Source organism: Danio rerio, chromosome 15 (assembly GCF_052040795.2).
Source record: "Danio rerio strain M-AB ecotype USA chromosome 15, GRCz13ab, whole genome shotgun sequence".
In the NCBI taxonomy this organism is placed as follows: Eukaryota; Metazoa; Chordata; class Actinopteri; order Cypriniformes; family Danionidae; genus Danio; species Danio rerio.
Genome location: NC_141035.1, coordinates 45102501 through 45118467, shown reverse-complemented (window position 1 = coordinate 45118467; position 15967 = coordinate 45102501). Strand labels below are relative to the sequence as shown.

Here is a 15967-nt window from a genome sequence, read left to right as displayed (position 1 = left end):
CAGCACTGGTTCGATCGGGCCAGTGATGATCCTGTCTACTGTCCCGAGCGTCTCACATGCTGGCCCCGGGCCATTGGGCAGTCCTTATCGTTGAGCCACTTAACAAGAGGATATCAAAAGATTAGATGGATTTACTAGTGTAAACAGAACTATTATAATCAGACAAAGCAGATGTAAACCTGATAGTCTTCCAATGAAGGGTCAATATTTTGAGACCAGGATATCAACACTTTTGGTTGTAGTTGTTTGTTGCTCCTGAGAATACCCAAGCAGCCACTGAGCAACCGAACACAACGATCCACAGCACCTATAGGCACCATGCTACTGAAGCTTAAACTGTCACTTTAAATGCTATCTCTAATATTCATTCATTCATTTTCCTTCGGCTTAGTCTCTATTTCAGCGGTCGCCACAGTGGAATGAACCGCCAACTATTCCATCATTTGTTTTATGCAGCGGATGCCCTTCCAACCACAGGAAACCCATTCCAATACGGGGAGAACAAGCAAACTCCACACAGAAATGCCAACTGGTAAAGCCAGGACTCGAACTAGCGACCTTCTTGCTGTGAGGCGACAGTGCTAACCACTGAGCTACCATCCCAGCACTTCAAATGCTATCTCTTATATAATTAAGCATTTAAACCATTCATTTAAATGCTCCAAAAGCATACATCTTTAATGATGCCCGAACAAGTGCCCGTCACCATGTGGCACACATTCTGAGAATCAACGCACCAGATGCTAGACAGCAGGGGTCAGACCATCACACACACACACACACACACAGCAAGAGAAGCCAGTCTCTCCACATTTGTTCAAGAAGAAAACCTCCAACGACAAGAGCAATGATGGATTGTCACAGCCATCGTTTAAAATCAGCAGTACAGTGAGCTCTGGGCTGTATAAGGACAGGGTCACCGGAGAGCTCGTGCCCTTGGCATTGACTGAGCATCCTGCAGATGAATTCATAACACACACACACACAGACGGGCACGCGCATACATCTGATGCATCTGCTTGACTTTAACTGCAGAAAATAATAAGCATAACCCGTAATTATAAGCAGAACTCTGAGATTAGCAGTCTCCCAGGCTACGTGTTAGCATATGACTGAACATTTTCTTTTCTGCTCAGCCCCTTTATTAATCTAGGGTCGCCACAGCGGAATGAACCGTCAACTTATCTGGCATTTTACACAGCGGATGCCCTTCCAGCTGCAACCCATTACTGGGAAACACCCAAACACTCATTCACACACATTCATACACTAATGACAATTTAGCTATAGCACGTCTTTGGACAGTGGGGGAAACCGGAGCACCCGGAGGAAACCCACGCCAACACGGGGAGAACGTGCAAACTCAGAAACACCAACTGAACCAGCCGAGGCTCGAACTAGAGACCTTCTTGCTGTGAGGTGACTGTGCCACTGCGCCGCCCCCCATTTATTATCATTTAAAATAATAATATATCATTTTCATACTGTTTTTAAAATGTTGCAAGAGGGTTTCGTGTAGATCCTGATAGGAATATGTAAACAACATTGAGTAAAGGGCGAGCTTTAGTTTTACGAACCAAAAGTCAATGTTGTTACAACGTTGAAGGAAGGTTTTTTTATGTGAAAACAATAAAAATAACTAAAACAAAATGTTCAGAAGTGGTTACATTTAAGTTAAATGAACTTAAAGTAGCATTTCAGCCCTTGTATAATACACAATGTGTCCCATCATACTTCCTGAACCATTGTTGATAAAATATGAGTCCTCCAATAAGAGGAAATATGATTCTGGATAACGTGAAAGTTTTAAAATCCCTCACTTGTTATGTTACACAAGAACAGCTAAGAAATTACATAATAAATGACTTAATTATTGTCGTGTGTTGGAAAATTCCCAATTAGGATCCCATTTAGATCGCTTTATCATGACAGGGAATCCGTTAGAAATGTTCTGATCAGGGCGGGAACCGCGAACGTAAAATACAGGGTCGTATGATAACCCTAAACACTGATATCACGACATTTGTTGTGGAAATACTCGCAGGCTTTATAAACACGCACAATTACTGAGTCAATTAACGTTAACATTTCGCGCCCAGCACGTGCGGTCTCCAGTGATGCCGCAGTCACGCGCATCAGTGTTTGTGTCGCCTCAGCGCGCTTCCGTGCAAAAACAAACGCCCTTCATTTGTACATTTTTAATATAGTGTGCACATACCTGTCATAATTCCCGGTCTTGTCCTTGTTTGGAGGTGACGTGAGACATCATGGCATCCTGCGCGCCGCTCCGCTTCCAGTGTTTAGCTCGAGGCTGAAGGGAGGAGCGCGTGACCGTGAACACCAGACTCACCGTGGCGCGCGCACACACTTGTTGGTACCTAATATATGGGTCCGACAGTATTATTTTGGTTTCTTTTTAGGACAAACAAAACATTTAGCTCAATGAATGTGCAGTTTTATATTTTTCGTCATGAATTTTCATATTTTATACTTATTTTGTTCATTTATATATTATTATACTACTGATGATGCACACATTATTAGAGATAGTTCACCCAAAAATAAAAATTGCTCACTATTTACTGATCCTCAAGTGGTTATAACACAAAAGAAGATATTTTATAATATGAAAGAACCATTGACATCTATAGTAGGAAAAAGAAATAGTGTGGAAGACAATGGCTAAAGTTTTTTTTTTTATCTTTTGATCTTAATCTTTTCTTTTGAGTGAATTTCCCCCTTTAAATAGTATTTTTTATTATTATATTTTAAATATACAAAAAATGACTGATAATACATAAGTAAATATACTATATATATATATATATATATACTATGTATATATATTAGGTACACCTTACTAGTACTGCGTTGGGCCCACTTTTGCCTTCAGAACTGCTTTGAAACATCATGGAATAGATTTTGGTTCATATTGACATGATATCATCGTGCTGTTGCTGCAGATTTGTCGGCTGCACATCCAAGATGCAAATCTTCTGTTCCACCACATCCCAAAGGTGCTCTATTGGATTGGGTTCTGGTCACTGTGGAGGCCAATTGAGTACAGTGAACTCATTGTGAACTCATTGTCAAGAAACCAGTCTGAGATCATTCACGCTTTATGACATGGCACGTTATCCTGCTGGAAGTAACCATCAGAAGATGAGTACACTGTGGTCATAAAGGGATGGACATGGTCAGCAACAATACTCAGGTAGACTTTGGCATTGACACGATGCTCAATTGGTACTATTGGACCCAAAGTGTGCCAAGAAAATATTCCCCACACCATTACACCACCACCAACAGCCTGAATCGTTGATACAAGGCAGGATGGATCTTTGCTTTCATGTTGTTGATGCCAAGATCTGACCCCACCATCGGAATGTCGCAACAGAAATTGAGACTCATCAGACCAGGCAACATTTTTCCAATCTTCTATTGTCCAATTTTAGTGAGCCTGTGTAAATGTTAGCCCCAATTTCCTGTTCTTAGCTGACAGGAGTGGCACCCGGTGTGGTCTTCTGCTGCTGTAGCCCATCTAGCTCAAGGTTGGACGTGTTGTGCGTTCAGAGATGCTCTTCAGCAGACCTCGGTTGTAACGAGTGCTTATTTGAGTTACTGTTGCCATTCTAGCCATTTTCCTCTGGCATCAACAAGGCATTTGCGCCCACAGAACTGCCGCTTATTGGATATTTCCTCTTTTTTGACCATTCTCTGTAAATCCTAGAGATGGTTGTGAATGAAAATCCCAGTAGATCATTAGTTTCTGAAAAACTAAGTCCAGCCTGTCTGGTACCAACAACCATGCCACGTTCAAAATCTCTTAAATCACCTTTCTTCCCCATTCTGATACTCGGCTTAAACTGCAGCAGATCCTCTTGGCCATGTCTACATGCCTTAATGCATTGAGTTGCTGCCATGTGATTGGCTGATTAGAAATTTGTAGACAGTGAAGCAGTTTCTGAAGCAGTTGGACAGGTGTACCTAATAAAGTGGCCGATTTGTGTGTATCTATCTATCTATCTATCTATCTATCTATCTATCTATCTATCTATCTATCTATCTATCTATCTATATACATATTTATATATTTATATTTATATATATATATATATATATATATATATATATATATATATATATATATATATATAAAAATATATATAAAAATATATAGATAGATAGATAGATAGATAAATAGATAGATAGATAGATAGATAGATAGATAGATAGATAGATAGATAGATAGATAGATAGATAGATAGATAGATAGATAGATAGATAGATAGATAGATATACACGCAAGTAGTTATGATCCAATTTTGACTGAGATGTGTTGACAATATTGTTATGTATGTATTATTTATTAGAATCTTAGTTTAAGTTTTAGTAATTTTGCTGTGCACATTTTAAAATTAGGCAAATATTAAATATTTGGCTTTAAAAATATTTATATGCTTCCATTATTTAATTTTATTTGTCTCTCATATTTGTCTGTCTGTGACTTATTCTATCTGTCTGTTATGTGATGAGTCTGGCTGTCATTTTTTATATTTGGCTGTCACGTTACCTTTCAATCTGTCACTAAATCATTAGAATGATCCTGGTCATGGAGGAGTGGAGGGCATGAGACTGATTCCTGAAAGACGCCAGAGACAAACGAGTCTTCACAATAATCCCGTGGGCCAGCCTAAACACGATGGACGTCCAGCGTTCTCCGGCGCCCAGACTGCAGCTCCACACAGGAAGTTTGGCCAGAGGAGAAATGGTCGTGCCCAACTGAGCCTGATTTCTCTCGAGATTTTTCCTTCACTTTCGTCAACTGCTGAAGTTCCTTACCACTGTCGCCACTGGCCTGCTTGGTTTGGGACTTGTTGAGCTGCACATCGATGGATTTGCTCTTCAGTGTTTGGACTTTCAGCAGTAATAAATAAAACCCCACTGAACTGAACTAAACTGAAGTTCAACACTGAAAACTGGACTGACAAAGATTCAATATACTAGAACTTCAATGTTAAGCTGCTTTAACACTATCTATGCTATAAAGATTAATTGAATTGATATAAGGGTTATTTCTAAGTCTTGACAAACAGCGCCCTCTACTGAAAAACACAAGTGTTAACATGAAAGGTCTTTAAAAAAAACAAAAAACAAAACCCAAACAAGTCACTTAAAGAAGCCACATTTACTAATTTTCGTTTTTAGCATGTTAATATAAACAATTAAGACAGAAAAAGGGAAACAAGAACGTCTGGTAAAAAAATAGCCTCATAAAATGAAACGGCCAAAGATGATGCTCCACCGCTGCCGAGAAAGTAACCTGCAGCTTTAACGACTTTAATCATACTCTTCCTCCTCCGGGCTGAAAGGCTACCGTAGCTTTAAACTCATTTTACCTACAAATATATACAACAGAAGATGGAGCGAACGTTTTCCAAACACAGTTCCTTCATTAGCAGAACATCCGTGAAGTGTGCAAACGGGACTATTTACATTACACACTAGACCTATAAAGTTAGTTACTAGGTAGTGAGCATAACTTAGGTTTCACATGGAGCGAGAAAGTGCAGGATTCAAAACAACCCCTGCTTTCATTTCTCTTGTTCAAATGAGTATTCACCATCTCTACTGGGAGATGTTCACTTTAGAAACAGCGTTGTGTAATGTTTTCATCTCCTTTCACAGTCAACAGGACTCAGAGTCCCGCTCTTTTACAGTCAAAAGTTGAAGCCACTGGCCCATAAAAAAAAACAAAACACATTCAACTCAGTTCCCAAATGGGCTTCGTATACGCGGGGCGCCCCTGAAACGAAGAAACGGTGGTTCACTTCTGAATCTGAGTGGTGCTCTTTCTGCTCCTTGTTCACGCCAGTGTGGCTCCTCTGGCCTTGGGGCTCTGGGAAACCTCTGAGGGGGGAATTCTTGCCCTGGAGGTCTCATCCTGAGCATCCGGAATCGTACTGGTGGGGCGTCGCTGAAGGTGGGGTTGGAGACCCGGGGTGGCATCATTTGAGGAGCCACACTGGGAGGAGGATGAACAGGACGAGGCATATTAGGGAAAGCAGGCATGAATGGTGGGCGGAGCCTCACTGGGGTGTGTGGCGGTCCTAATCTGGGCCTCATAAGCCCCGCCCCCATACCAGGAGGCGGACTGAGCGCTTGGGGTCCCATAGAGTCCACATGAGTGATGGGAGACTTTAGAGGTTCTTCTGAGGCTTCTTCAACAGCAGTTTCTGATCATAAGACAGAGAAACAGAGTGTAATTAATACAGTGTGCCCACTCTAAAGCCAAATGTCACATTTTTTGACTAAACAGATGCTTTTCCATGACCTATCCAGACTGAAAAAAAATTATTTACTATAATTAATATTTTCTTAACAGCCACATGTTGACTTAACTGTAAAAAGTGAGTAAACCTGTTATAACTTGGAACTGTTAAGTTTTTATTATTATTTTTATTATTATTGTTGTTGTTGTTGTTGTTGTTTTTGTATTATTATTTTATTATTATTTTATTATTATTATAGTTTTATTATTATTATTATTATTTTTAAATCATCATTATTATTGTTTTACTATTATTATTATTATTAGATCATCATTATTATTGTTTTTATTGTTATTATTATTATTGTTATTATTATTATTATTATTGTTATTAATAATATATTATTATTTTTTATTATTATTATTTTATTATTATTTTTTTTAGATTATTATTACTTTATCATCATTACCATTATTATTATTATTATTATTATTATTATTATTATCATTATTTTATCATCATTATTATTGTTTTTATTATTATTATTATTATTATTATTATTATTATTATTATTATATTATTATTGTTATTATTATTTTATCATCATTATTATTGTTTTTATTGTTATTATTATTATTATTATTATTATTATTAATAATAATATTATATTATTATTATTATTAGTAGTAGTAGTAGTATTATTAGTATTATTATTATTATGCATGTACAGTTAAAGTACAATATTTCTCAAATTATTTTTAACAGAGCAAGGAATTTTTGTGGAGTATTTCCTATAAAAAAATTTTCTTTGGAAGAAAATCTTAAATCGGATAAGTAAGATCCGAGACGTGACTCGCCACAGATTATCTGTTGTGGGCGGGTTAAAGTCCCTGGCGTCTGACTGAGATCAATACTTTTTATTACGTTTAGCTAGCTAAAGCGATCTACTCATGGGAGGGGGTAGAAATCAGGGGCCGTACAATTCGGAAAGGAAGTTGAATTTGGGGGGCACGTAATTAAAGCTGTAAAGCTTTACTTTTCGATTTTACTTTTTCTTTTAATGGGTACTTCAAAAAGTCCACAGAGAAGGGGGTGGGTTGTAGTAACCAGAATGGGGAAGTTCAAGAGTAAAATGAGAAAATATGATACACCGGTGTCCACTGATTAATAAATGGACTAAGCCGAAAAGAAGTCACATTTGAACAGCTGTACTTTACCTGGGACAGATGCAGGAGGAACCGCTGGATTCACTGAAGCCACTGGGATAGCAGGAGGAATAACAGGAGGGATAACAGGACGCATAGCAGATGGAATAACAGGAGGAATAATAGGTCGGAACACTGTAAAAAGAAAAAAGGTAGAAATTCATAATCAGTGTTTGGCAAGTTATTACAGCAACAACAACAACAAAACAATTAATTGCTAATTAATAATTGCATAATTAACATTGTATTTAAACAGCTTTTCAAATTGATATGTATGAAAAGTTGTTTAATTGCTTAATTAGAACTCAATATTACTTAAAAATATTACCTAAAATCCATATAAATCTCATCATACACACTGAAAAAAATGTTTTAGATTTATTTTTAAATGTAAACAAACAAACTAAATTTAGTAATGTTCAACTTCATTTGTTTGTTTAAATTCAGCCCAAATTAATTTTTGCAACCAAGTACTTTTAATAAAAACAAATAAAAAAATAAAAAAATAAATAAATGAATAAATAAAAAATAAAAAAAAGAGTAAATTCAATGAATAATGTTTTTTCAGTATAGAAAATATGAACAAAACTCCTCAGTTTTTCCAAATTGTGAGTAAAGCATGGCTTTTTAGATGTATAAAACGTTAATAATTAAGCAGTCAATAACTAACAAAACATTTGGTAAACAAATTGAAATTCTCTTCAAGAAAAATGATAAAATCTTTGAGTTCGAGGTTTCTTAATCAATCGTTTGACAATAGGTTTATTTTTATTTTTATTTTATTTTTTATCAATTAGTCCTGACAGCAACTCTTTAGGTCATTGTGACCTAATAAGGTAATCATGTTCTTACTTAATTGTATAAGTTACGCAAGCTGTTTTAATTCAGTTTAACATAATAAAAGTCCAATGGACTCATAGGGTTAATTTGATTCAGCTTAAAATATTAAGAAAACCAGGATTTTTTTTTACAGTGTGCCCTTCTTTAGTTGACAAATGTAATTACACTGCAAGATATTTTAGTATAACACAAAATATACTTTGTATAAAAGTTTACTCTACATCTTACACAAAATTTACTCTACATCTCTGAACTGATCAATAGAGACCAGTTTAATTTATTTAAAGTATTTAATGCAAGTAACTAACAAGTAACTGTATTTAATTGATCTAAAAATGACCAGTATTCCCTTTCATTACTTTTTTTTCAGTAAATAAATACTTTAGAGCAGTGTTTCTCAACCACACTCCTGGAGGACCACCAGCTCAGAGGACTTTCCATGTCACACCTGATTCAGATCATCAGCTCATTAGCAGAGACTGAACGACCTGTAATGTGTGTGAGAGACAAAGGAGACATCCAAAACATGCAGTGTTGATCGTCCTTCAGGAACATGGTTGAGAAACACTGCTTTAAAGGAACTAGTTACTAGTCTAAACAATTACACAACATGGTAACACTTTACAAGAAGGTTGTATTAGTTAATGTGAGTTACTACTAATCTGAACAATGAACAGTACATTTATTACAGTATTTGTTGATGTTAGTAAATGAAAATACAGTTGCTCGTTGTTCTTTATGTTTACTCATGGTGCATTAGCTAAAGTTAACAAGCAGAATTTTTCATTTTAATAATGGATTAGTAAATATTGGACAAGCATCGTTCATACTTAGTTCATGTTAGTAAATTCATTAACTAATTAAACTTTATTCAGGTTTCGCCAAGTCAAATATAAGACCTTTTTAAGACCATTATGACTGAAATTTCAGACTTTTTGTAATGGCCAGTGAAATTTCTTTTACTTGCCCTATTAAAATTAAAATTCAGTCATTTCTTAGCCACATATTTTAAATAATGTGTCTAAACAAGCAAAGTGTTGCTATATACACATAAAACAATACAAGTTTTAAAAACTATAACTATAAACTAAATTTATGCAAAACATACATAAATGTATGCATAAATACATGGATAACTTTTAAACAATCGGTATTGTAAGGATGTAAGAAAGATAATTACACCATGTTGGTAAATCAAAAGAAAAATAAGACCTGCTCAAAAGTTTTCAAGACCTACAAAGCCATATTTCAGTGAATTTAAGGTCTAAAATTTAAGATATTTAAAAACTTTTTAAGACCCCGCAGACATGTGTGACACAACAATATATAATATATATAATATATATATATATATATATATATATAACAATAAAGTTATTTATGCTTTTATTGTATGCACTGTCCATCTGTCAGCATTTACCTGGAGGCATCTGGGTTGGGCTGAAGACTGGAGGAGGAAGAAATGGCGGAGGGGAGGCTCCTGTAATCAGGCCTGGAGGTGGTAAACTCATGATAGGAGGCGGTCCCGAGACCACATTCATCACAGGAACAGGAACAGGTTGAACTGGAGTACTCTATAATGATGCAGAGAGAAAACCAATGAGGATGTGCTGTGTGAACGGACATTTACAACAACAACCAGTGTACAGTACGATATCAGTAAAAGCACATGAGGAGGCAAAGAGTGTTCTGCTGCATTCTTTACTGCTGACAAATCCACAAGCTTCTGTTATCCATATTGCACCAGACTGCATGTCTCATCCGAAAGACGGTGCTCACTGAGCAGTATAGAGTCCCCATCAATATACTGAGGCGTTAAAACTCACACAGAGCCCTGCTGGTCTCTCTAACACCACTTCCGGCAGCAACCTAGCTTTCCCATGTGATCTCCCATCCAGGTACTGGCCGGGCACAGCCCTGCTTAGATTCAGTGGGTGACCATGTGAGAGTTGCAGAGAGCTAGCTGCCGGTGTTGAGTTTTACCATTTCTAAAATTTATTTAGCCGATCTACAGGTTTTAAAGAAGTGATTTTAGCTTAGCTTAGCATAAATCATTGAGTCGGATTAGACCATTAGCATCTCGCTCAAAAATGACCGAAGCTTTAAAGTTACATTGTGAACTAAGAGTGACAAAAGAAGAGAAGCTGTTACTTTTTAGGCCAGACCTGGGTATTTTATGGTCCCGGCCACATTTGGCCCCCGGGACATTTTTGAGCGGCCCGCGTGAAGTAACTAGTTAATTTAAATTCCAATGCAAATGGGATCATTCAATGCTCCGGTCTGATAAAGTCAATGTAGGTCTACATTATTTTGCTAAATGTCTGCAACGAGCCATTAAAAAAATCCACAAATACGTATTGTGATTGTTTATTCATTCATTCATTCTTTTTCCTTCAGCATAGTCTCTTTTTCAGAGGTCGCCACTGCGGAATGAACCGCCAACTATTCCAGCATATGTTTTACGCAGCAGATGACTTTCCAGCTACAGCTACACTACGGCCAATTTAGCTAATCCATTTCGCCTATAGCGCATGTGTTTGGACTGTGGGGAAAACCGGAGCACCCGGAGGAAACCCACACCAACACGGAGAGAACATGCAAACTCCACACAGAAAACTGGCCCAGCTAGGACTTGAACCAGCGACCTTCTTGCTGTGAGGCCACAGTGCAAGCCACCGATGCAATTGTTCGGAATGTTTATTAAATAATGATATAATTGTGTGATCTGCATGTTATTGTCTTAAAGGGCACCTAGGTTACCCCTTTTTTCAGATTTAATACAAGTCTTTTGCGTCTCTAGAATGTGTATATAAAGTTTCAGATCAAAATACCCATCAAATTTTTCATTATTCCTTTTACAAGATGCTGTTTTATACTGATTTCCAGCAGGGGGTGGTTTTGTTGTACTGCGCCTTTAAGCCGAGTTCTGCCCGCCTACTGTTTCTACATGCCTCCTCCCTCAGCTGCGTCAGACAACAGACAGACTTAAAGGAAGAAGGTCTTACGTAGCGTTTGTGAGATACTACAGTAAGAACTAACCTTTACTAATCAGTATTGTGAAGTTGCATTGATGAGTCACACACAATATCGTTACAAAGTTAACGCACACGCACACACACACACACACAGGAAGGCAGACAGACAGACAGAGCACGCTTAGCCTAGTTAAGGCTAACCTAAAGTACTGTGTGGATATCTGTTTTGCTAATGTACAAAATAAACCTGATTTAACTTCCACAAACCAGGATTGAAGCGTCTTCTTTTATAATTGTTCTGACACGCGGCTGTGCTGATGAAGTAAAGCTGAAGTAAAACGCTGTAATTAATTACACACATACTCTGTTTTAAAACACTTTAAACGTGAAATTTACTCATAATCACATTTGATGATGATTGCTGATCCTAGCGAACAGAACAGAGCTTTTATTCCCGGTTACTTTGCGTATGTCTTCCTGGTCTTGTTGACATATACACGTGACTACCGGAACATGTTAATGTGCGCAGCTGTCAATCAATTCGGTGGGCTGGGGGATCGCACACCTACGTAATGGTGCGATCGATTTGAAAACAGCTCCAATTGGCCGACCCTTTTTTTGTAGTTAAATTGAATAAAAAGGACTGGGTGTGTTCATATCACCCCAGTATGACGGTCTATACACTATACCAACACACAGATCTGTCCAAACAGCTTGAAAAGTAGATTTTTTACCATAGGTGCCCTTTAATAGTGGCAGTTACTGCATTCGCCCGGCCCTGTAAAACTGCCCAAGTTTATATTGTGGCCCCTTAGAAAAATGAATTGCCCACTGGTGTTCTATGTCTGATGTGTGCTCTCGATACTCTAAATGTATTCAAAGATGGTAAAACTCAATTGTTTAACTTTACGGGAGTAATAAACTGAGTCAAATAAAGTGGAGTATTCCTTTAAGGATGAAAAGCATCTACAAGGTTGCAAATTCTAGAGGGAATCAGTCTCTAAATCAGAAAGCACTGATTTCCAAGACCTTCATTGTAGTTCATCGTTTTCAGAGTTTTCTTCCAGGAATGAACAAACCCTAATATCCATAATTTTCATCATAGTGTGTTGTCCTCACTGATTCTCAGATTTAATATACTGATATCACTGATTTCATTTTTATTCACAGAGATAACCAAAATTATGTTAGCTAGAGTGTTTTTATTTATTTATTTTTTACATATAACTTTGCACTGGGATGGTTTGCTGCTGAGTGTGACGCGGCTGGGATGAGAATGAGCACCTCCGAGTCCGAGGCCATGGTGCTCCACCGGAAAAAGGTGGAGGTTGGAGGAAAGTTCTTACCCCAGGTGCAGGAGTTCAAGTATCTTGGGGTTTTGTTCACGAGTGAGGATGGAACGTGAGGTTGACAGGTGGATTGGTAATGTGGTCAATGGACCGGTCCATTGTGGTAAAGAAGGAGCTGAGCCGAAAGGGAAAGCTCTTAATTTAGCGGTCAATCTACGTTCCTTAAGGTCATGAGCTTTTGGTCATGACTGAAAGGACAAGATATCAGATACAAGCGTCTGAATTGAGTTTTCTTTGCAGGGTGGCAGCGTGCAAACTTATAGATGAAGAGCTCTGTCACACAGGAGGAGCTCGGAGTAGAGCTGCTGCTCCTCCACATCGAGAGATGTCAGCTGAGGTGGCTCTGGCATCCGTTTAGGATGCCTCCTGGACACCTACCTAAGGAGGTACACGGAGGTACACCCAGGACACATGGTCTCGGCTGGCCCGGAAACGCCTCGGGAACCCCCCCCCCCGGGGAAGCTGGAGAAAGTGTCTGGGGAGAGGAAAGTCTAGGGTTCTCTTCTGAGACTACAGGGTATCTGCAGGAGTTATATTTAAGACTTTTTAAGACCTTTTTAATACCACAAAGAATGAAATTTAAGATCATTCATGAATTTTTATTCAACTTAGTCCCATTTTTTTCAGGGGTTGCCACAGCGGAATGAACCACCAACTATTCTAGTATATGTTTGACACAGCGGATGCCCTTACAACTGCAACTCATTACTGGGAAACACCCAAGCATTCATACACTTTACAGCCAATTTAGTTTATTCAATTCATTTATAGTGGATGTCTTTGGACTGTAAATTTAAGACCAGTTTTAAAGTATCAAATTTGCAAAAATATGCAAAAAACAAAAGTATGCAACACAAATAATTACCACCCTTAACACTCTTTATTGTATATTGTGTTGCTGCCATAACAGAACAGACTGGCTGAAATTGTCAACCGTCATTCCAAAAATCATACAATTCCAGTCCCGGGCTGATTAATTGGTGCATATCTGCTAATGTATGAGTTGACGTATGAGTGGTCATAAGCTATTAGAGCTCAAAACCTAAAAATGGATATGTTGGTCGATTTAAATACATCACAGAAAGCTAAAGTAATACTTTAATTAGATGTGAAATGGAAATCCTGCTTGTTATTCCTGGACAATGAATATCGGGACAGTCAAAGGACTACAAAGGATGAATCAGTTTTATTCTTCATTGCTTAGAAGCGAAGGACACATTTTAAGGCCACATTTGAAGGAGCCTTCAAAACTGGGACATGGTTTACTGCACTGTTATGATGCATTTAGGTTTTGAATGGGATGTTGGTAGGAGACAACCTCTGAACTGGGACATAATTGGGTTATAATTTATCCAGATTGAAATATGAAAATACAGTTGAGGTCGGAATTATTCGCCCCCTTGTTTATTTTTCCCCAATTTCTGTTTAACGGAGATATGAGTATTTCAACACATTTCTAAACATAATAGTTTTAATAACATTTAAAGGCTTAACTAGGTTAATCAGGTTAACTAGGCAGGTTAGGGTAATTAGGCAAGTTATTGTATAGCGGTGGTTTGTTCTGTAGACTATCAAAAAAATATATAGCTTAAAGCAGGGGTTCCCAAGCTTTTCAGCCCACGACCCCCAAAATAACAATGCTAGTGACTCGCGTCCCCCAATATCCTCTGAGGGGGTTATAAATACAGAAACCTTGCATGCAATGACGCAGACACACCAATTAAATTTGTGTCAGTGCTTTAAATGTGCCAGAAAGTATAACCTGATGTTATAAAATCAAAATGCATCTGACGCTATTGCTGCCTTTAATATAATGTAATTACCCCAGGGGTCGCAATCCAATAGAACTAGTAACTATAAGCTACTATAGTAACTATATAGTATATAGTAACTATAAACGACTATTTTTATTTTCAGTATAGTTATGGATAAAATATGGTAATTCTTATGGTTTTATAACAATAAATAGATTTTTGAAAATCACCAGGCGACCCCCCCTTCATTGCCCCGCGACCCCTCGGGGGGTCCCGACCCCCACTTTGAGAACCACTGGCTTAAAGGAGCAAATAATTTTGACCTTAAAATGGGTTTCAAAAATTGTAAAACTGCTTTTATTCTAGCCAAAATAAAACAAATAAGACTTTCTCCAGAAGAAAAAATATTATCAGACATACTGTGAAAATTTCCTTGCTCTGTTAAACATCATTTGGGAAATATTTAAAAAAAGGAAAAAAATTAAAGTAGGGCTAAAAATTCTGTGCTTCAACTGTATCTAAAATACATACACTGTAAAAAGTGATTGTTTTACTTTACTTTAACCTGTTGCCTTAAAAGTGCCAAGGTGACTTAAAAAAGTAAACCTATTGCAACTTAAAACTGTTAATAGCTCATGTACTTAAAATGAGTAAACCCAATCATTTTAAAAGCAACAGGTTTTCTCATTTAGTGAAAAACTAATCATTTTTACAGTGTAGTTCATTTAAAAATCTATTTTTCCACCTATCAAGCTTTAGTGCAACCTAAAAACCTGTTATTGTGTGATCCTCATATCTTCAATATATGGTATCCACATCAATCTGGTGATATGTATAATGCAAAGTTTTTCTTTGTAGGGATACAAAATATATGGTTTGAGCATTGATATCGCTAGTGTGCATCGTCAGTAGTCACAGAGCAGGATATATGTAATGTTGAGTTGGGATTATATTTGACCAGAAACCACAGGTAAAAACAAAAATTTCATCATAATAGAGTGAATGTTTATCATCTGCAAAGTGTTTTAAGGCCTGTGGCTTTGTAAGCATTTTAAGAGAGTTTAAAGCATTTTATTGGTGCATAAAGAAGTTTCATAAAGATTTATTCATCCATTTTCAGCTAAGTCTCAGATTAAAGAGAGGTCGCCCTTTCCAGCTACAACCCAGTACTAGGAAATAAAAACGATTCATTTTATTGAATAATTTACATGATGAAGACAATGCAATATTTTTTAACATTTGGGTCGTGTATATATATATATATATATATATATATATATATATATATATACATATATATATATGGTACTAAATTTGATTCATGTGATTAAAAACATCTTGCTGCAAATAAGAGGAAAAAAAACTTACAAAGGTAAGAAAATTAAAAAAGAACGTGCTGGATAAATTGGCGGTTCATTCCTCTGTGGCGACCCCACAGTTGAAGTCAGATTGATTACCCCCTTGAATTATTAGACCGTTTGTTTATTTTTTTCCCAGTTATAACTCATCTCTTATAACTGATTAATTTTATCTTTGCCATGATGATAGTAAATAATATTTGACTAGGTATTT

General features: G+C 37.0%; 2 protein-coding genes across 10 annotated transcripts in view; both read right to left on the bottom strand.

Annotated features, from left to right (window-relative positions):
* Positions 1 to 2312, bottom strand: part of tiam1b (TIAM Rac1 associated GEF 1b) — a 209083-nt gene extending 206771 nt beyond the window's left edge. For all 8 annotated transcript variants that reach the window (XR_015509887.1, XR_015509880.1, XR_015509878.1 and 5 more), the window contains exon 1: positions 2219 to 2312. The gene's annotated coding sequence lies outside the window, so the exon portion shown is untranslated. The remainder of the gene's footprint in view (positions 1 to 2218) is intronic.
* A 2857-nt stretch (positions 2313 to 5169) lies between these two features.
* Positions 5170 to 15967, bottom strand: part of scaf4b (SR-related CTD-associated factor 4b) — a 61697-nt gene continuing 50899 nt past the window's right edge. The window contains exons 17-19 of one of the 2 annotated variants that reach the window (XM_087282956.1): positions 9738 to 9891; positions 7490 to 7612; positions 5170 to 6236 (exon numbers count right to left, since the gene is read on the bottom strand). In XM_087282956.1, the coding sequence (XP_087139082.1) occupies positions 5770 to 6236; positions 7490 to 7612; positions 9738 to 9891 (744 nt within the window). In that variant the 3' untranslated portion in view covers positions 5170 to 5769. The remainder of the gene's footprint in view (positions 6237 to 7489; positions 7613 to 9737; positions 9892 to 15967) is intronic. The other variant, NM_001386228.1, reaches the window with a different exon arrangement.